The 22,911-nt window shown below is 43.9% G+C and overlaps 1 protein-coding gene across 1 annotated transcript in view; it reads left to right on the forward strand.

Annotated features, from left to right (window-relative positions):
- LIPC (lipase C, hepatic type) overlaps positions 1 to 22,911 on the forward strand; it is a 766,064-nt gene that overhangs the window by 335,400 nt on the left and 407,753 nt on the right. Inside the window, exon 2 of the mRNA XM_069624353.1 lies at positions 16,560 to 16,643. Within this exon, the coding sequence (XP_069480454.1) occupies positions 16,560 to 16,643 (84 nt within the window). The remainder of the gene's footprint in view (positions 1 to 16,559; positions 16,644 to 22,911) is intronic.

Genomic DNA, 22,911 nt, shown 5'->3' on the forward strand with positions numbered 1-22,911 from the left:
GTGGAGCTATGGTTCTCAGTCGGTGCTCATCCGGTGCTCAGCCGGTGGTCACATTGTTCCCCTGGCAGGGCCTCTGCTCCCTACCTGAGCCGAAAGACTGAACCCTGGATGAGGAAACAAACCTTTCTGGAGTATAAGCACCTGTGTTGCCCGCATAAGTAAGTTCATACAATTTGGGTAGTTATGCAAAGCCAATTTAATGCAATGTGCATATTTCACCTTGCTATGCTAATTTCTGCCAACGTCACATCCCATTGCGTTTGTTGATGAGTCCCCCCACTTTAATTTTAAGGGCTTGACCCCTGCGTGACATATTTCCTGTTGGTGGGAGATATTACCAGCACGCTTTAACTTGGATTTCCTATAATCTTGGGGGACTCCTCTCTGTTAAATAGAGCTTGAGGATCTGCCTTTGCGGTCTCTAAGTGAGCTTAAGCCCTTTACTTGGTGTCTTTCCTCTGCACCCCATACATCAGATTCCACATAGCTACTCCAACTTAACCCACTGGGGAAAGGTTATACGTAAAGAAGACTGTATAAACCACAGACAACCTTTTCCTGTTACTGCACTTGCTTTGGCAAGTGCAACATGAGTGCGCAATATTAAGTGCTTGGGGCTCTGCCTTTGCTGCTGCTACAGCTTGGGCCCCGTGTTCTATTTCCTGCTGTCTTTCATTTCAGCTCCATACTTGACATTCCACAGATCTGCTAGAATTTAACCTGCTGACTAATATACATCAAAGACAAGCTTATCAGTATAAAAGAGCGCATAAAACACAGACGCTGTGTTCCTGTTGTTGCTGATTTCAAAGTAACCACGAACTCAGTAAAAGACTCAAAATCCACTCCCATCAAGGATGCTTTTGCAGGTTCCATGTCTTAAAATCACAGCAAAAATGGCAGTGTATACAAAATGTTGCTGCAAAAATGCTGTGGTTTTGCCGCCACAATCATATAAAGGATACGGGGGACAGCCCCGCAACCCCTGCTTCCCTTAATTGGTATAATGGGCTGCACCTTTACTGGGTCAAGCCACGGCATTTTTGCCGCAATTATTTTTACCAGCGACATTTTTGCCGCGATTTTATTACCCAATACCCTTTTGCAATATTCTGGGTCTGACAAATAACCATCCCCTTTTATTGTCAGGAGGGCAACCTGCAATCAAGGGGGACTCGACTCAAAATGCTATTGAAAACAAGGTGTTTTGCAGAATAAAGAGTGAGCTGAACACAGCAGTGCCCACTCTATGTAAAAAATGTGTTCACATTAAGAAATGAATGGAAGAAGATGAAACAGCATTATGTGAGCAATCAATGGGTCCTGGCCTTTGAAATGCAACAACAGGTTCTAGCTGACAAAGCTGCAGTCTTGGAGAACCACTCCCATTGTAACAATATTCTGGTTCTGGGTATTCCTTCCAAAATTCCAGACCCCAAGTTGCCGGTCTGTCTGCAGGCTTTAATCAAGAAATTTCGGGGAGAGAAATATTCTATGAATATTCAACTTCACAGAACCTACAGAGTTTTTTCTACTTTCCAGAAAAAGAGAAGATACAGCCTAGATGTACTGATGAGAATTCCCTTTTTTTCATGTGAAGGAACTTGTTATGTACTGTGAAAAACCTGAGGCATTTCTCCCATGCTATTCCCGGGGATCCCTGACTCACGTGGCCAGGGGAGGGCCATCGCTCTTGGATCCCAACCTTGTGGCTGGATAATCGAAGGAGGATCACCTGGGAAGAGGACCCTAGGAGACTGTGGGAAGAACGCCCACGGGCAAAACACAGTATTTCCCCCGTTCCAGTACATCCCTAGCCAACATCCCCTCAGTCCTCAGTCGTTATAAGTTATTATCACTCAAAACCCATTCACCCACCACAATACCTTTACCCTCTTCATCCTGACAAGAACTACAACTCCCACAATTCCTACATCCATCATGCAGAACCAAAGGCTAAAAAGGGGAGCAGCCTCTCTGATGATATGAAGTGGTCTTATCCCATTGAGAAGACTAGGCCTGGTCAGGCTCCCATTCACCAACACGCCCATTCCGTTCTTTGAAGTTATGTACAGTGCCATTCCATGTCACTACCCCCCCTTTTTCTAACAATACCAATAAGAAGAAGAGGCAACCGAGAGATATCAAGAAACACACTTAGGCACAGAAGACATACTCTCCCCTTCTAACAGCAGGCTGTCCTGTTAATGAGGACAGGCAGAGTCAGGCAGGCCCAACCCTAACCACACACCTGCAGCACATTAACATCCCACAGGTGCTCAAAAGGAGCCTGCAGGAGAAGGGAAGCCAGTTGCTCTTGGGAAGCCAGGAGGGAGGGTGCAAGGCAGAGACCGGCAGAGGATCCCTATCTAAGGCACTCAGTGGGAGCTAGTTGGGGCTACTGCCCAGACAGGAGACCCAGGAACAGAAGGAAGCAGGAGCTGGTGGCATCAGGAGAGTGGTGCGCAGAAACGCTGGGTCAGTGTTCATTAAAGGCTATAGCGTGGCGGGGGAGCCGAGCCTCATAGGAGCCGAAACCGCACAGCCTGCATTCTGTTGGTCAAGCCCAGGGCAGGGCTCACTCCATTGGGTTCAGAGCTAACCCAAAAGAGGTTTGAGGGGCAGGTGACAAAGATCGTCACCCCAATTCCGCATATCCAAAGGGTACCGCTGCTCAGTCCGACGCTGCCTGGTAAATCCAGAGAACTAAGGCAAGAGACACTCAGGAGCGTGCAGCGTCAGGAGAGCAAAGCGGGAGACACAGAGCCAAGAGACTGAAACCTGCATTGGGGAGGCCTCCAAACCAGGGATTGATCCTGAAGGGCTGTGAGGACCCCACCACAGAAGAGCACCTAGGCTGCCAGGGTATCCAGTAAGGGCAGTGACCCAGGCTAACCAAAAAGGACCCAGAGAAGAGGTGCATTGTGGGACATGGTGATAAAATGTTCTGATAGTGCTTTTGGCAAAGGTTTCTGTGAACTTGCGAACTGTACGCTGTGAAGTGAAAGCATTACAAGGATATAGTGTTTCCATAGCCAGAAACTTGAGGGCATGTGAGAAAATCATATGTGAACTTTGTTGAACCTGTTTCGAAGTGGTCATGCAGAGCTGTTCGCCAGCTTGTGCAGTATCGAAAGTCTGCAAGGGAAACCTGAAGTGAATTGCACATGGTGGCAGGCCTGAGTACGACAGAGGGAAGTCAGTAGTGATTAATGGGTATGAAGGAGACAGGCTCAAGCCTGACAGAGGGAAGTCAGTCGTGAACCATGTCTATTGAGACTAACAGGCTCAAGTCTGAACGAGGTGAACCGGTTGGGCCTATGTGACATTTGTGAATGCTATGCAAAGAAAGTCTGAGCTTGGGTGAAGGGAACCCAAGGGGACAACATTTTGAATACAGAGAACAGAACTGTATTGAGTTAATATTGAAAGAGACAAGAGAAGCCTATTGTGACATTTTGACTCTAGACCTAGGAGAGTTACCCTGGTAAGTGAATTGTATGAATTGTACCGTAGCTACTTGGGAGGATACCAAAGTAGCAGACCTGTACCAGTCATCCTCCTTGCAGTTATTCTCTGGACCTGTGGCTTATCCATAGGGGAAGGGCATTGCTGAGAAACCAACAGCCATCCTGACTTATTTTGATACACTATTTTTTCGTTGAACATTCATACTTCCCCTCACTAGTTATTGCATAAGCTTAGGGCAGGCAATATGGTTATAGGATACTTCTTTATTTTTACTCGGACTGTTTTATTTTATTTTATGGTTGAGTTTGCTCACAGTTTAGTGATAAGGACGGATAGAAAGTCTCCAACCCCTTTCAAGCCAATCAATAAAGATTTTAAAAACGTGCATCACTGTGTTGTTTCCTTACTTTTGATACCATGGGTTCCTCACAGTACACAAGCAGAAAGCATGCAGCTGGCCCCTTCACAAATCCCACAATGTTCCTTTTCCAAGACCTATGATGCAGAAAAGGTGCAGCATGCCCCAGATCAGTGCTTGGATGCGTAACACCTACACATGGGGCTATATAAAATAAGATCACCAGAGACACAGAGATAGATAAACGAAACACAGTTGATTATGCATGGCAGGGGAAGGGAGCGTGGGAGCGTTCGAGCTAAGCCAACTAAGTCAGCTGCTCACTAAGAAGCCAAGCCCCCTTTTTCTACTGAAAAGAAATCCACTCTTTATACACCGGGCATATTACTGGTGTACCTGCAAACCCCACAGAAACGTTCTGTTGCCCTGAGAGGGCAATATCTGGAACCAGTTAGTGCTCAAAGGAGCATTTGTGTGACCAGATATCTACTAAAAATGGGTGTGCCCTTTGTAAGTGTTGTTCTTGGGCGACCCCTATATTCGTATTCTTTTGAGCTGCCTGTTGTACTGACTGGGCATCCACATCCCAATTGTCCAACATACTCCTCAATCTCCCCAGTATTACTCGTAGTTCACTGAGGTAAGCGGTCATTATTATTTCATTTTCTAAACCAGTGGGGTTTTTCTTATCATAACAAAATTCTACACATCATGTGTGAATTTTTCTAACATCAGGCATCTTTAAAAAAAACTACTCTAGCCTGGCAAAATATATGCATATATTTTTTCAAACAAACAAACAACTTGGAGCAAGTTCACATAATATCAAAGAGAGACAATGCTATTTCCCATCAAATGAAAACTCGATTTCCGTGCTTGGTGATCTTCAAAAGATGCAAAACAGCATTACCGCTGCAACCATTAAAAACCCTCGCCCAAGATGATCACTTGGCCGACATGTGGATCAGGAGTCACAACTGCAAGGAACTTCGTTCTACTTGGCAAGGATCCCTGGTATGCTGGTCCAAACACTGTCCTCGATCGTCCTTGGAAGGGTGCGAGTTTGGGCTATTCATTTAAGCTCCTCATCACTTTTCAAGGCAAGCAACAACAGGCAGGTCTAGTTATAGAAGTTGCTAAAATTCTTAAATAAGATGAAGATCAAGACATCCTAGGACTATCTCTGCCGGAAGCTCCTTCTAAAGCCTGAACTAGAGAGTCTATGAGAATAACAAGCAACATCGATGAGCGAAGCGACAATCCCATGAGAGAAGTGTTGAAGCTGATTGGTCATGACTTTCCTTGAAAGACCTTGTTCACTCTTGTCCAGTTGCAGTCTTTTGTTTAAATCGATAGAACTAATTGGGACTCTATTTCCCTCTATGGTGGATATGCATATGTCTTCATGCACCTCAGGGTTTCCTGTCCATAAGGATGGTACATGAATGATATAGCCAAGTGTGACACCATATTATAAGCACCATATTAGAAACTGGTTTCCTGGACTCGGGCAGGTTTTGAAAATGTTACAGAATGACTTCACAGTGATCTTTTTGTGGAGTTTTTTTGCCTAATTCTCTGGTGGGTTACACTTAAAAACTGTGTCAATCTTTAGATTTCTTATTTCTTTAAAAGCTATGTCTAATGAATATTTATTCATCGGGCAATGAAACAGCAACTTAACTAGAATTCAAAGGATTCAGAAATAGGTTGAATTTTGTCCGGGTATGGAGTTCTATTCTGTTATAGTGATTTCTGATTCTTTTAATGATGGCATTCCCCTTTAATAGTTATCTCTAAATGTCCAGGGTCTCCCCTTGCTGGGCAAGCAAAGATCTGTCTTCTATAAACGTGTGCATCTAAATGCTAAGATTGCTCTTCTTCAAGAAACCATTTTGAAGTGTGAAGATCAATTCTGAGAAAGGAAATGGGGTGTGGTGATTCTTATTGATGATACATCGGATATTTCAGCAGTGAGTATATTGAAAGATGACCAAGGTCACATCTGAGGCCTTAAACTTAAATATGGGACTTAGATATTTACTATATTTTTAATGTATGTCACACTAATGGAAAAAAAAGACCTATATTTCCAAAAATTGTTAAGTTCAGTCATGAGGAATTGTTGAACACAGTTGATTTTAACACAGTACTTGACCCCTGTCTGCATAGAATAAGGATGATACTAAGGGTGAACGTAGCCCCTTCCCAAACTTCAATTAAAGTTATTATGGACTGAACATGATCGATGTTTGGCATTACCTTTATATCTTGAGTAGAAGTCATTTCTATCACATGTTCCCAACCATTTACGCCTTCAGTCTCTTACCACACTCCAATTCGTCTCTCACTTTGTCCATCATTTGGAGTCTCTTTTAAAGGTAAACCATGGATATTGAACGATATTCTGTTGCAAGACTCAGTTATCGTACATACTCTAGCAGACAATCAAAGTAGTTTTATTGAAAATAAGAGAAGGGTCACCACCTTGGAAGCAATCTGGGATGCATTCAAGACTTCCATTAGAGAAGTTCCTATTAGTCGGGGATCCGCTAAGGTTATAGCACCTAAAACATAAAGGGAAACATCACTTGGCAGGATCAACTGGAATACACAGACTAAGGACAACTAAGTGGCGGGGATGGGGGGCATAACATATGAGCCAGATTCTCAGAGAATGTGCTTGTTTCCTTTGAGCTATTTTCAGAAATCTCACGTTACCTTAATCACAAAGGGGCTGGATGGTGGTGCGTAAATGTGCTGTCCAGCCCCTTAGCGTACATTAGTGTCAGGAGCGTGCACCCAACATTAATGTATGACAGCTCCCAGCAAGCACGTGGCTTCGAAGCACTTTGCCTGTCAGAGAGGCAAAAGGGGAGTATGATAGAACATTCAGTAGTGGTAAGGATGAGCAAAATCGGGTAGATAGTTTGGATGAGGACAGAGTACAGATAAGCTACACAGGTAGGCCTGGCACTGAAAAGGTGGAGGAGCTTTGTGCGCAATAGGACCAAACTTTTCATAGGACTCAACTGTATTCTATGGGGAACTGCGCCAAGAGGAGGGATAGCTGGGGAGGAGGTGTTTGCTGCGCCAGGGAGTTATGTCTGGAATTTACTCACTGCATGTGTGCCTGCATGTTGAAGTCATGTCCAAAAAAACCACAGATGGCAAAGTCCTTCCGCTTACTTCCCTAGGCCTCCAACAACATTTGGGAGGGGATGTATGTCAGAAATCCGAATTTGCCAAGTTTGAAAAGCTCCCTGAAAAGTGCCAAAATAATTTCTCATTTATGTCATGGTTACAAAAACTCTAGGCTTGTGTGTAAGTTGCGTAAGGACACAAAGCCTGTCTATGGCCAGACGTTTGAGCTTTCCATGGTGTCATTGTGAGCTAAGGCATGTAGAAACTATGCCTACGAAAAGACAGCCCCTTTACTGTATTCACCTAAGCCACAAACGGGCAGATTCTATAGAGGGAAAAGCAGGAAGGATATATGGGGATATTTAACTGAGGGTGGGATTTCAACCAAGGCTTCCTTCGGAGTAGAAGTGCAGTCCAGCCTACTGGAGATTCCCAAGTGCTCCCAGGGCTTTTCAGCCATATGCACTCTTTATATCGAATATTTTATAAAGAATGAACATATAGTGAATATTTTATAATGAAACATGTTATAGAGAATGCATTAAAGGGGTAGGGTAAAGGGTTAAATATTTTTGGGAAAGAGTTGGGGTGGGTTTTTAGGAGTGGGCAACAGAGGTGTGCGGGGTGGCCCAGAAAAAAGAAAAAAAGAAGTGCATTCTCTATAAGGTTTTTCATTACAAAATATTCGCTATATGTTCATTCTTTATAAACATATTTTGGTATAAAGACATGTAACCAATTAAGCTAGTGGTTATATTGGTGTGTGAGTCAGGAATTCTCTAAGGCTTAGGTTGGGTGCTTATGGGAGTACATTTACATAATTCAGCCTTTGATTAGCCTTTTCACCCTGGGCTGCAGTTACTGTGTACTGTTAATAGAGGGCATTATGCAAATGTTAGGTCACAATAGGGGTATTTGGTATAGTTAACAGATTAGATCTACGGATCTACTTCTGTTTTTGTGGGGGTGTTTACAGGGTTGCTACCTGCTGTTTTATGGCTGCTTCAAAGGAGCTTAAAAATTAGACATTTAAAGCAAAACATTATAATGAAACCTCTACATAATATAACATGACAAAACCAGCTAGAATAATAGGAACTGACATCATACCCCCCCCAAAGGAGACCTATAACTCCATGATCCTGTGCAATAGCACCCTGCCCATGTTAATGAGCCACACAGCCAAACCCGGATATGGCTGCTATTTACATGAAACTAAGATCCGCTCTCCCACCACACCCTTCACTTTCATGTCCCCACACCCCCCACCCTTCCATGATGTGAAATGATGATGGCAATATGAAGACCACGCGCTGCACGGAGTGGTGAAAGATAGAAGGCCTTAAGAGTCACTGCATGTACAAGGCAACTAAGATAGATCATATGTCTGTGTATTGCGTCACCCTGCCAATACAGGTTAAACACTACTGGTGATGCTGGATACCCTCGCCCGCCATGGCTTCATTCGCCACCCGTGACCCAAGGAACAAGCATGAGGAGGACTATAACAGAGCACAGACCCATGCCCTATAGAGAATGCATTTGTGCTCCTAAAGGCAAGGTTCTGATGCCTGCATGGCACAAGCGGTGGACTGCAGTGCAGCCCCGATAGGTTGACAAGCGTGTAGTCCTGTGCTGCATGTTGCACAACATAGCAGTCAAGCTCAGATCCCAAGCCTCACCTTGAGCAGCAATATCCACGCAGTAACCACGAGGATGCGCAGCATGGTGCAATAGAAAGCTGTGGATAATTCGGTATTACCACTACTGAAGAGAGGCCCTCATAGGACAATTGTCATGTTTTATTCAATACCACCGCCAAGACTATAATTTTGGGCAATTATACAAATACATGTTTTGCAAGGATGTTGAATATGTTGACAAATATGCATACCCACACTTTCCCCAAACTTCAACACACACCTCCCTGTCCCCTAATCCTTACTTTGCTCTACTCTTCCCTAACACCAACAGTCCCATGTGGCCACACACAACTGTATAACGCAACCTAACAAACGGAGATTGGGGGACCTACCGTGGATGGGATTTTTAGTGGAGTCCTCCAAGGCTGAGGATGTGAAATAAAGTGACCGTGCACCGTATGGGTGTACCCAACTTCGGCTTTGAGTAAATATTCAGACGAATTCTGGCTATTTGGTTACAGCTGTATAGTTTCTTGGTTCGGCTCCTGCCGAACACGTCTTCTCATTTGAATGCAATTTAACATATGAGGCCCAAATATAGAGAAGATTACAAAATAAAAATTAAATTAAACACTGGTGCTCATTTTCAAAATCCTAGAAGTGCAAAAGTGAGGCGTAATAGCAACGCGTAAGTCATTTATGCCCCATGTTTACACTTTAGGCCTTTTTTATTTTATTTAATAAGGCTGATAATTGACACCAAGCAGAAATAACCTTTCTACCGTGCTTTCCTTCTGTGCCTTCAAATACTATGTGGTTAAAAACCAGCGTGTATTTTCATGCTGGTGCTTCACCAATGGATTGCTTTGAAATGTACCTGCATGCTGCCCCTGCCAAATGCAAGCAGATTCCATAGGAATTCCTTGTAAATGCTGGATGAAATTGTATTTTGTAGGCAGCATTTACAAGTTTTACAAGGAGAGAAAAATGAAAGGATAAATGCGATTCTGCCTGTTATTACTCCTTCATTTAACATTCCATTTTCTTGCATGTAAAATTTCATGCAAGCAACCCACTAGCGCGTGAGCGCTACCAGAAGGGGCCCCCTGCATGCAATTTCCCTTTTGCCTGAAAGCATTCCTGATAAAATGTCAGACTAAAGTGCATTATGTGTGTGTATTGGAGTGAATGAGAAGCAAGTATAATCTTTTTTTTTCTGATGGGAATGTCTATGGAGAAAGTCTGAATTCACAACAGTTTGGGGTCAACAGTAGGTCTCAGATAGTCAGTTATGTCAGGCAGAGGCCTATGCCCAGCCAAAGAGGCATCTCAGAAGATCTCCATTTTGGGAAATGACTCCAATATCCCTGGGGGCTAGCAAGTCTGGGAGAGGGAGCATGGAGGGATAGGTGTGAGGACACACTATCAGACACTAGTAAAAGGGATTTTGGGGGAAGTGGGGTGTTTGGAAATTGAAACACTTCCAAACAGGTGGGTTGCCTCGTCTAGGTCAGTAGGGCTGGCGGCAAGTCAGTTACATATAAGGCAGTGCAAGATGTGACCAACATTTCTTAAACCATATTAGCCTCTTGTGTGAACTCGCTTACAGCCAAATCTGCACTCGTGAAGCCTTACGGATGTATGTGATTTCTTCGAAAATATTTCACCTAATGGAGATTTCACCAAATCCATTTCACCGAAAAACGAAATTTACTTTTTTACTTTTTTTAAAGAATAATGTGGGGGGAGACCCCCTGCAGCCACCCTCACCTCTCCCTACCCTAACTTATAACCTTACCCCACCTATTATGCATTACACATGTACCACTTCACCTACCATTTTCGGTGAAATATATTTGGTGAAATCTCATTATGTGAAATGGTATTCAATGAAATCTACAGTAATGAAGTCTTACACCTTGAGCTTTGCTGATTTTGCATACGGAACATTCTTCTATACATTTGATCCCTTTTTTCGTTAATTTGGATCTTGATTAAAATGAAGAGAATTAAATGAAACCAATACATCTAAAATAATCCTTTTATATTTGTTTTGAGGTGTGTTTTTCAAGTTTGGAACATGATTTACTGGAACATGATCGGCCACATTCTTCACAAACTAGTGGGTATTCGGATGAATACTAAAATATGCTATTCGGTACACCCCTACTGGACAGCCTGTTGTCTGAGTGCCTATCTAAGATGCCAGGTTAGGAGAATAGCTCAGGGGCAACGCTTTTATCTTGGAAGGAAGACCATGCAGAGCAACACAGGTTCTATCCCGGTATTAAGCGTGTTGTAAAAGATTAATTCATGACTGCAAATGAGGAGGGTCTATCAGTGGGTTCTGGCTAACCTGTACGGCCCCCATTCTCTGATTTCGGAGCAATTCCACATCACTGCTGCTTCCTGCTCCACAGACCTCTTGGACAGGTACCTGCCCACCTATTCCCTTGTGGATGTTATGCATTTCTTCCACTGCCTGAGTGGGCAGCTGCTCCTGTGTGTCCCGCCGCTGTTCCACAGCCTGCTTCTACTTCACACCCATGGCTTACCAGTTCCAGGGAATAGTGGTGCGAGTACATAAAGCAGTTGGCACTGGATAAGTGACTGAGGCTCCATACTAGCTATGGATGTACCCTGGGCCTAGTCATCATGCAGCTAGCACAAGATATTGTGCAGCTCATGTTCCCCCCTGCTGAATGGAAAGGGGCCACCATCCCACCCCATTCCCATCGTGCCTGGGACAAACCGTTCATGCCCATTTCATTGCTGGCCGATTTGCTCGAGGCCCACTTGTTCGCAATATTTATAACACATTTCTTCGCAAATATATATAGGGGGAGGTGGGTTTAGGTATTTAATGGTAGTGGGGGATTGTGGGAGGGATGCGGGCGGTATTTGCGATGAAATATTTCAAAACAAATTACAAACAAATCGGCCTCGAGCTCATTTCCACCAACTAACATCATCGAACCGAACAAACCACTAGATCTCGCCAGCTGCGCACTCGTTGATCCCAGTACACCTAGAAATGGCTGTACCTCAAGACCTAGTGAGGACTCAGTTTGAGGTGACTTTTCGGAATGTACTAAAATGTAGATATATATTACCATGTAACTGCTCAGAACATGTGTAGGTAGGGCTGCGTGCAATGCACAGAACCATCATTTCGGACCTTTCTGTTCATTTGTCTCCTCTCTGGACATCAAAAGTATAATCAGCTGCTATTCCGCATTCATTTATTTAAAAAAATTAAAAAAATGTATTGATAAATTCAGCTAGAGAGGCCCTTTCATGCAGGTCATGGGGAAATGTGTTTTTTATTAAATTTTTTATTTATTTATATCGTGCCGAAGTCCGGAGGCATCAGGGCGTGTACTCGAAGACAATGACGACAGGTAGTGAACGGGACATCAAAATTGTTTAATCTGGTAGGGCTAACTTATTACTTGAATAAGCTTGTTTTCAATTTCTTTCTAAAGGTTGTGTGGTTTGCCTCAAGTCTTAACGAGCAGGGTAAACTATTCCAAGTCTGTGCCGCTGCTGCGGGGAAGGAGCGTCCATGCCCGTTTGCTTGTTTGACATCTGTGCGTACTATGAGTCCTTGTGCCTCAGTTCTCAAGGCCCGACCGGGCGTGTAAGGGGTTATTTGGTCTTTCAGGTAGGCGGGGGGCTAATCCATAGATGCAACGATATACCATTGTCACAGATTTAAAAATGATTCTATCCTCTAATGCTAGCCAGTGGAGGGACGTCCTGTCGACTGAGATATGCTCCCTGCTGGCTTTTTGTCGGATGATTCTCACAGCGTTGTTTTGTATGGTCTGACAACGCACTATAGACCCCTTACTAGCTCCTAACAAAAGGGCATTGCCATAATCCAGTCTGGAGAGGATAGTGGCCCTGGCAATAGTTGTGCAGTTCTTTTCGCTTAAATAAGGTCTGATAAATTTACGCAATCTTAAGTAGTACTGGCAGTTTGTATTAAGGTAAGCGACATGTGCTTCAGCACCCAGCGATGCTTCCAGGTATATGCCCAGGGTTTTTACTTTCTTGGAAATCGGCATAAGAGAATCTCTAATCTTAAAAAATGAGTAGTCCGGACTTAGTTTAGACCTTTCTAGATGAGAGACGAAAATCATCAGTCCTGTATTGCTCCTATTTAAGCATAGCCTGTTTGCCTTCATCCAGGCCTCAATGATATAATAGATGTCAGCTACCTTACTGTTGTTGGTGTTATATCAGCCGCTCAGCTCGGCTATCAGTTGGGTGTCGTTTACGTAGTTGGTAAAATACACTCCCATGTTGAAAGTACAGAGACACCGCAGGTACAAATTGAACAGCAAGGGGGACAGGCTGGCCACCTCAGGCATGCCACAATTGATGGAAATAGGTACGGGAGAATTGGTCACCCAGTGTATTTTAGAGCTACGTTCTGCTAAGAAGGAGGTCACCCATTTAGTAGCTTCCTGAGAACAACCTCCGGAGTGTTCTAAGGCTCATTGAAGTTGTTGGTGATCCAGCAAATGGAAGGCGGCTGACATGTCTAAAATTACCAGCATGCCCGTTTTGCCTTTGTCCAAGATGTCCAGCATATGAGTTTGAAGGTCTAACAATGCAGTTTCCGTATTCTGTGACTTTCTAAAACCCGACTGCTGCTTTTGCCGAATGTTATTTGCCTCCACAAATGCTTGACGTTGGAGGGTGGCAGCCTTGTCAAGACCTTTCAGTAGAAAGTTACAGTTTGTTATCGGGTGGGGGTTGGAGGGGCCCTTCTGACCCTGTCCTGGTTTTTTGACCAGCGGTGTAACAGTCACTGATTTAATGGCTACGGGCACCCTGCAGTCTCTGAAAGAAGCATTCACCATTCTAGTGAATATGGGTGCGAAGATGTCTTTGTTTTCCAGCCTCAATTTGGGGGGGGGGGGCAGGATGTTCTCTGAGCAAGCTGTTTATCGCATGAAGGAAAGAAGGATTTTCGTGTCCTCTACGGAAACAGTTTTTAATGGAAGGGATGGCCCCTACTGTGGAAGGATGAAAGGGCTGTTGTACAATAAGGAACTAAGGAGGAGGCTCCAACCACAGATATAGTTATTGGCACTGCCCTTATGTCGGGGTGTCTGAATGATTTAGTTCAAATTATTTCCAAATTATGCTTCAAATAGTAAGCCAAGTATCTTTATAAATACACAATCAGGTCACCAAGTGTGACAAATAAGGCACAAATTCCTCATTCGTATAATGGCAATTATTTTGTTCAATTTATTGATTGTTCATGTTTTTCTTTTTTAACCAAAAATCATAAACAATAACTGACTTGTTTTTTTGAAAAAATAAAGAATACTCATTTAATGCAGTATAACAAAAAAGAAAGAAACTTGTTTCTCAATGAATATTTTTGTTGTTCAATGATCACATCATAAGTGAGTTAGTATCATTTGAGTGATGCAAGAAGTATTATGCAACATGCAAAGGAAGGGACAATGGAGAATGTTTACATTTAAACCAAAAAGAACTGTTCAACATTTTTACAGCACAGGTAGAAGAAATGTAATGGCCAATTGTTTGGTCCCCAAGGTTTTAGCAAAGGCTGGTTACTAACCCTGCTGTACTCTGAGTACCTTGAAAGTTAAATGTAGTGGGCTAAATTGAGTTTGGTTAGGGCAAGGCCAAAATAATTAATCCAAAAAGTGTGTATTGTCAATATACACTGAAAGAAAAAATGTGGGGGAAGCCTGATTTGTCGGTCCACAGGTATAGCAAGGTACACCAACTGCCTAGCTATACTTTGAGGGCCGGAAAGATCAAACCAGGATGTGAATTCAATTTCACAAACAGAGGACCAAAAACCATCAGTCTATGCCAGGGGGAGGGGCCCCCTATCTAGTTGGAAAGGACAATAAGGCACTTGCAGTGCTAAGTCCTGGGGCGTTTCGGCTGGTTGTTAGAACGCCTTCGTCTGGGCCTCCGGTATGGAGATCTCTGAAAAATAAATGAAAAGGAAAAATAATAGGGGGGGAAATGAGATCTATGGGAAGTCTCAAAGCCTGTTAAAAAACAAGAAATGCTTAAAAGGTGAAGCATTGCTGCCTATCATGTAGTCATAATAGAGGATACTTATACTGTAACACCAACAATGTCAGCCATAGTCTGATATGTAAAAACATGGAGCTGCGTAAAGGCTGACCTGTGGGAAGGGAACCGCTAGGTCATATAGCTGTGGTTGGAGCCTCCTCCTTAGTTCCTTACTCTACGGAAACAGTGCTGAAGTGAAATGTATTCTTTACAATTGGGCAAGTTTCTGTTCTTATGGGGCAGACATGATCATGCAAGGCCACTTGAATGGAGCTGTTTGCCTCTCAGGCCTTTGGGATTGTATTACTAAAGGCCAGCTGCACTTTGTCGCAGTCTTCCTGTGAAGGTTGAAAGGGAAGGGACAGTGCTACAGGTTTTTCTATTGATTTTAGTTTCTGAAAGAGTCTACCGGTTGAATTGTGTTATCAACACCCACAGGCCAACCCCTGTGTGGTTGTTTGCAGGTGGGGGGTCAGGGGGGACCTTTGCCTGCATCTATGGATCCACAACTGCACATATGCATCTTGTCGTCTTTTGCCACAGAAGGTTTGATATTGTAACTGTAACAGATCTCAGGGGAACTTGTTTTATTGCTTAGAGCGCAAACATAGCTCATTTTATACAGTAACACAGTACTGTTGGTGGAGGGAGGGATTTTTACAACTCCATACCTGTGAATGCATGCTCTGTGATGACGCTCAGTGCCTGTTCCTGGATGTCCCATGTGGGTTGACCGAGGGGACCGGGTATCTCTCTAAACTAGAGGATGAAGGGCATGGGGGCAGTATGGGGAGGATCCCCGCGTCACCTCCCCTGGATCCCACCCTAAGGAAAACGACAGTCACCGAAAATAATCCCTATGGAACGGTTCCCCAATTCAGGGAGATTGGCACTCTCTTTAGGTGGACCCAAAGTCGCAAGGAGCAAAATAAAATGATTCCGTTTAACATAGTCAATTTCACATATACAGGACTATTCAATCTGATATTGATACTGTAGAGAGGAAGTAATTGATTTTTATTGAAAGTTAAGACTAATTAAGTAGACATTACAGCAAGTTGAGAGGAAGTAATTACTAACCCTCGGAAAATTGCTCCCAGAGCCCAAATATCGAAGTTTGATGTAATGTTGTGAATGTGTGGCTTCCCTACTGTGGATTTCACTGAGGGTAGTGCAAAATGATGAATCCACCGTCTTCTAGCAGGACAATCCCTCGCCCAGCATAGAATTATGCAAATCCACTGTAAAACAGCGTTTTCTGCACATTCACAGAAAATTAAAGGCTTACCAGGAGTTTTTCCAGCGTACCATTAGCAAACTATAGAAATGTAGCACTCACCTGGAATACTTGGTCTTGAGGAGTCACTGTGGTAATCCTCACCACTCCCTCATGGATTCCAATGAGCAAGTGCGACAGCGCAACTGGTGTGGGAGGGGGTAAGGCGGTTGCCGACTTCCTCTTTGCGTTCTGCCTTTTTCGTGAACGATAAGCGTGTTCTCTTTGGTTTTCTAGGTGTGATTCCTACAAAACAGAACAATACAGTGTAACTATGTATGCAATAGTGCACCCTGCTCCTCCTTCCCCCAAGTCTTCTTTTTACCTGTGTGCAGCGTGGAGAAGGTGTGGAAACTCTCTGGGGCAGTTACATCACTTTCACCAACAATGCAGACCTGCTGCCGTTGGCTTCGGCTGGTGGTTGAAGGTGCCTTTGTTTACAGTTTCTTCACAAGTTCAATTCACTTGAATGCAATGTTCTTGCCTAAGGCAGATGCAATGTCCGTGCCTGAAATGTTCCATCCTGTGTCATGTTCAGTGTCTGTTGCAAGATCGAATCTGACCTTTCCTTTTATCTTCCTTCCTGTAGGATGTCCGAATGGGTCTGTGGACTCGGCGAAGGTGGAACAGGGAACTCATCGCGGGCGGACCAGAGGTGGATTGCAGATCCCAGGTGAGTCACAAGAGTTCAGGGCTGGAGTTTTGCAGTAGAATCAGTAAAGTATCTGCTGTCTTATCGTGGAGAGCAGGATCCAGGTGGTTCTTCAAGTCAGTGGTACAAGGTAAGTGCTGCATGAGGAGTTTCCAAGTTCTCTGGTGCTCCAGCTGGTGAGCAAAGTCTTCAAGGTTCCATCCCAGGTAGGTGCTGCGTGAGGGGTCACCATAGTATTCAAATGCAGCGTTGTGTAAAGAGAGTGAATCATGTGCCTGTTGTAAAGCAAAAATGAGTGGGCACCACTGTGTTAACCACCTTATGTTGAAATTCAAAAATTATTAAACAAATTCTACTAATTCAAAAAATTTGTGGTAGAGTGTTCAGGAGTTGACTATGAAGAGTCTGGAGACACCCTGACTCAAAAAATCCACGTGTAGCAAAAGGCTGGGTAAATCACATTTGTGACCTATATACTTTGAACTTCTACATCCCAAGCTGGGATCAGCAGATAGCGACTGTGTGGCTTGGTACTTTTACACAGCCTTTTGTTACTCATGTGCCTGTTGTGGCACAAAGCTTAAATAGCCTCGATTTAAGATGGTGGCCGAGATCACAAGATCCTGGGAGATCTTCCAATTCTCCCGGGTCCTCAATCCCAGGTGACTCATGGGCTTTGGTCTTTGTAAATCCTTGGACACAGGTTCTTTCTCAATGTCTGCACCAATTTGGTCCAGAACCATAGTGCTGTGTGCCTAATGTGTGCTGTGTAGAGGCGGTGAATGTGTGCAGCGTAAACAATGTGTCTGCTTGGACCCATCTGGTTCTGGAGGTGGGCATACCATGACAGTACTCCCCTCAGGTCCAGGCTTTCTCAGGTGGTTCCGATGGAAATTCTTGACAGGGCCTGGGGCATGCACTCCCTCAACTGGTACCCATGTACGTTCTGCTACCACATACTCCTTCCAGGCAATCAAATAATACATTTTGTTACTTACTTGTTTATAGTCCAGGATGGATTGCACTTAATGTTCTGATTCCCATTCTATCACTACTGGAGGAGGTGGGTGGCATTTAGGGTGCATGTGTGGATGTATCGGTTTGACCAAGGAAACATGGAAAACTGGGTGTGTATGCATTTGTGGTGGTAACATTAACTGAATTGCTGTTGCACTGATTGTGGAGAGGTTATACAGGCCCAGATATTTAATACTTTTGTGGTCAACCACATCTTAGCTCCCACACGGTAGTCGGGGGCAACCCGCTCTTGCTCGGTCAGAGCATTTTATGTGTCTTTGGCTATTTGCAGATTATCTTTCGTTTGGACCAGGGTACAATATATGTTTGTATGTAATGTCTGGACAGCAGGAATGGGTGTTGTTTGGGCTTGATCGTAGATTGAGGTGTGTGGACTCCAACCATGTAAATGGAAGAAGGGAGAGAACCCTGTGGATGGCTCAGGTATGTTCTTATATGCGTATTCTGCTGCCATAGGATATCCACCCATTCTTGTCCTGTTTTCGCTGCCATGCATCACAAGTATTGTTCCAGTACTTGGTGGACACGCTCATTTTGCCCATCTGTTTGTGGATGGTAACTTGTTGACAGTTTAATTTCAACCTGGGCTGCAGCACAACAAAGTGACCAGAGCTGAGAAAGGAATTGACTCCCTCTATTTGAAATGATTTCCCCTGGTAGTCCGTGTAACCTTAGTATATACTGCAAGAAGGCGTGTGCCAACGTGGGTGTGTTTGGTACCCCCTTTAGTGGCACAAAGTGTGCACCTTTTTGGACAAATGGTCCACCACGACCATGATGTTGTTGTAACCCCATCATGGCGCTAAGTCTGTCATAAACTTGATTGACAATATGTGCCAAGGTGAGGGTGGTACTGGAAGGGGCTGTAGTAGCCCTTGTGGTTTCTGGTGTTGACTTTTATATTGGGTGCATGTAGAACAGATTGAAATCTAGGGCCTCATGTTGAGCACAAAGGTGCAGGAAAAAACAACAGTAACATGGTTGTAATTCTGTTACAGCCACAGTACTGCTGCATTATCACACCACTGTACTTCTAGTTTGGTGATGAAGTGCAGGATAAATCTCCAGCAAAAATCTGTAGGTAAATCCACCACCTTACTGCCAAAAAACAGCAAAATCAGCAGAATTACAACCGGTGGAATTACCACTGGCAGTAATTCTATGGAAATCCCCTTGGAGTCCTACAGGCTCCAAAAGGGGAAATTAAATTGCCCTACCACCACTTGTAATCCCATTGTAAATCCGCAGGACCAAGTGGCAGTAACAGTAATGGCATTTGGTCACAATACTGCTGATTTACGACCGAATTACCACCAAACCTGTAATGAGGCCCATAGTGTGTAATGTCCTCGATCAAGGTGGGCCCTTCTTGGATCTTTTGAAAGGTCTTCTTAACACCTGGATGCCCTGCTAGTAGTGGCTCTTGATACAATTGTAACAGTCGGTTTTGTAGTGCTGAATGGGATCTATTGGTGGTCTTGATAGTAGGGTAATCGATTCCGTAGGCTACGTCAGGTCCTCCTTCAGTTCTTTTTTTCAGGTCTCTGGGAAATGGATCATGGTAAATCTTCAAACTCTGCTGGTTCCTGGGAGCCATTGCCTACACACCATACGATTGTGTTGGCTGGAATGATCTGAGACAACTTGGGTAACTTATTGACTTGTTCCTCTTCATCAGGATTTAGGCCCAGTCTCGAGAGTGGGTTTGTATTGGCATTATGTATTCCTGAGCTGTCTCCACTCCTTGAAAGCGGCTTTTACGGCCATGAGTTCTTAATCGGTGATGGAGTTGTTCAATTCAGGTGGCAAACATTTCTTGGACCAGAATGCGACGGGATGGAGGTCCCTGATGCCAGAGTGCCATTGTGATAGGACCGCTTTGAATCGGTTCATGGTCTTTTCATCAAAAATAATGCATCGAAAAGACAATCCATCGAATAAAATCCAACGAAAATAAATGCATCCAAAGTCTATCTTTTACATTAAAAGTACATATCCATCGAAACTTGTCCATCGAATATAGGAGTGGTCAAGTTTCGACGGATATGTACTTTTAAATGTAAAAGATAGCATTTTGTTGCATTTATTTTTCATGTTAAAACGTTACATGGAGCTGTCCAGTGCTGAAATGTCGGCACTGGCCATCACCTTGTAACATTTAAGTGTTTATTGTATATTGGGGGTTCCCCCTAACCCACCCCAACCCCCATGCAAGCCCCCCTTAAACCTAACCCAACCCTAACCCTCACTCTAACCCTAACTCTAACCCTAACTCTAACCCTAACCCAAACCTAACTCTAACCCTAACCCCACCCCTAACTCTAATCCTAACCCTAACCCTAAATCTAAATCCAACTCTAACCCGTACCCCATCCCTAAATCTAACCCTAACCCTGAATATAACCCTAGCCCTAACCCAACCCAAAATCTAACCCTAACCATAATTATCCATCGAAATTATCCATCAAATTCATTCAATGAATATGCTTTTCGATGGAAAAGCAATTCAATGAATACATTTCGATGGATAAGCATTCGATGGATAGGAATTCGATGGAAATACCAGACACCCTTTGAATCCTATGTATGAAGCATCTGTCTCTACTGTGAAAGGCAGCTCAGGATATGGACGTAACAAAATGGGTGCCTTCATAAAACAGGCATTCAGAATTCCAAACGCCTGCTCAGTTTCATCATTCTATTGAAACATTTTATTCTTATATAGTAAGGAGGAGATAGGATGAACGACATCTGGCAAACCATGGATGAATCATCTGTGGAAGTTCTCAAAGCCTATAAAACCTTGCACTCCCTTTACCGTAGTTGGGGATGGCCACTGCAAAATAGCTTCCACCTTGCGATTGTTCATGATGATGCCTTGCAGTGTTAAGATGAACCCAAGAAACTCTGCCTTCTATACCTGGAAGAAGCATTTCTCTGGCTTTGGGAATAAACCGATGCTGTCATAGTCATTCCAATACTGCCCGCACGTCCTTTACATGTTTTTCTTCGGACTTGGAATAAACAAAAATATCATCGATGTACAAAATGGTACACAAGTCCAGTAATTCCCATAAGAAATCATTCATGAAATACTGCAACACAGCAGGGGCATTGCACAGGCCAAAAGTCATTACCAGATATTCCAACAGCCCATGCTTAGTGCGGAACACGATCTTCCATTAATCCCCTTCTTTTATGCATACAAGAGTGTATTACCCTCATATGTCTAATTTAGTGTAAACAATTAAACCCTTCACTTGATCAAACAGGACTGGGATAAGTGCAAGCAGTGATTTTTCTTGTGATCCGGTTGAAGCACGATAGTCATTGCACGTCCCAAGATTCCCCTCCTTCTTGTGGGCGAAGAATAGGGGTTAAGATGCTGGGGATCTGGATGGCTGTCTGAAACCGTTTGCTAAGTATTCCTCTAAATATCTCTTAAGGTAATCGTTTTTAGGCGCCGTCAAGGCATAAATGTGGCTGCATGGGATTTAGGCTCCTGGTACTTGATCAATCTGACAATCGTAGGACCGATGCAGTGGTAGGGTAATCCTGATATTCATCCTGTAGTTCTCCTATAATGCCCAGTGTTATGAGGTTCTGGAGTGGTGGCATGAGTGCAGAGAGCATGGAAGAGTGAGCAGACCAGTCTCCCCAGGTGCATGCCGTAGCATGTAGTCCTGCAATATGGTGACTGAAAGCACAGGAGCGTCCTTCGCCAATCAATTTCCAGATTATGTTGTTCCAGCCAAGGCATCCCCAGGTTGAGTCTAGACTTGATTAAGTCAAATCAGATACTCTTACAATGGCCAACCTCACATACTAGAGTGAGTTCTTCAGTGCATGAGACACGACCCATCCACAGCTATAATGTTTTCTGAGGTGGGTTGAAAACAAACAGGTACTTGGATTTTTTTGCTAATGCAATATCCATATATGTGCCCACTGCACTGCAATCAATGTAGGCTTCCAATCCGACCATCTTCTGGGGCTGTAGACCCATGGCAACGAGTATAACAGTGTGAGGTCTGAGATTTGTGTAGACCCAACAGACAGTCCTCTATGCCTGACATTCTTCCCAGATTCCCTGTGAGCTCAGAGAATCCATGTTCCATTAACCCTACTTCCTTTTTTGTTTGTTTTAGGCTTGGCTGGGCAGTACCGCAAAAGGTGTCCCGCTTTGCCACAATAGAGATACAACTGGTGATGTTGCCGTAGTTCCCTCTCCTCCTTATAAAATGGACCTTGGATTCCGCCTAGTTGCATTGGTTTTACTAGTGGTTCAATACTTCATGTTCCAGATGACACCTTCGGATCAACATACATAGGGCATACCTCTCCAGGACCACAGTCTGCTTTCCTCGCTGAGAGATGATCATCAAGCTGTATGACCGCCTCTATAAACTCGGGACAGTTGTTGGGGGAGTTCTTCACTGGGGCAAGCACATCCATTAGTTCCCCCACTCAACCCTTGGTGAAATAGGGGCATGCGTTTTTCCTCTGGCCTATTCTTTTTGCCACAAATCGATTGAAAGTTGCAGTGTATGCCAGGAGGTCTTGGCATCCCAGCCAAAATGCTAACAATTTTTTACGTAATATCGTGGTGTGTGCTTTGCAAGCAAAAAGGTTCTCAACCTCCCTTTGAACCCTAGGAAATCCGGTAGTAACGGGTAGCCTCTATTGACCAAGGGGTTTGACCAGTTGGCAACATGAACTTGCAGGTAGGATAATATTTATTTATTTATTTGTATTTGTGGAGCGCGCAGCAGCCTGTGGGCATTGTGGCACTTGTTACAGAGAGTGATCAGAACTTAGTTACACATAGAGACACATACAGGCATAATTATTGTACAATTTACATAGGACAGTTAGTAAAACAGGGAGTAGCGCACAGTTTAGTTGTAGAGAGGGCAGTGGGGAGCGCATTTCATAGCTTTGGGGCTAAATAGTGGAAGCCTATCCCTCCTGCTTTGGCCTTTTTAATGCGTGGTACAGTGAGTAGTTTAGTGTAGCACATCCTGGTAGGCCTGGATGAGGTAGGTCTGTGGATTGTGTCTGTAAGATAGGGTGGAGCTGTGCGGTTGATGTATGTATGTGTGGTTGTGAGGATTTTGAATGTGATGCATTCTTTGATTGGGAGCCAATGAAAAGACTGTCTTGCTTGTGAGATGTCTCTTTTTGGGGTGCTTAAGGCTGCTCTTAGTGAATTATTTTGGGTGATTTGGAATCTGTTTAAGTTTTTTACAGA

The sequence above is a fragment of the Ambystoma mexicanum genome, chromosome 11, assembly GCF_040938575.1.
Source record: "Ambystoma mexicanum isolate Mex_15411 chromosome 11, UKY_AmexF1_1, whole genome shotgun sequence".
Lineage (NCBI taxonomy): Eukaryota > Metazoa > Chordata > Amphibia > Caudata > Ambystomatidae > Ambystoma > Ambystoma mexicanum.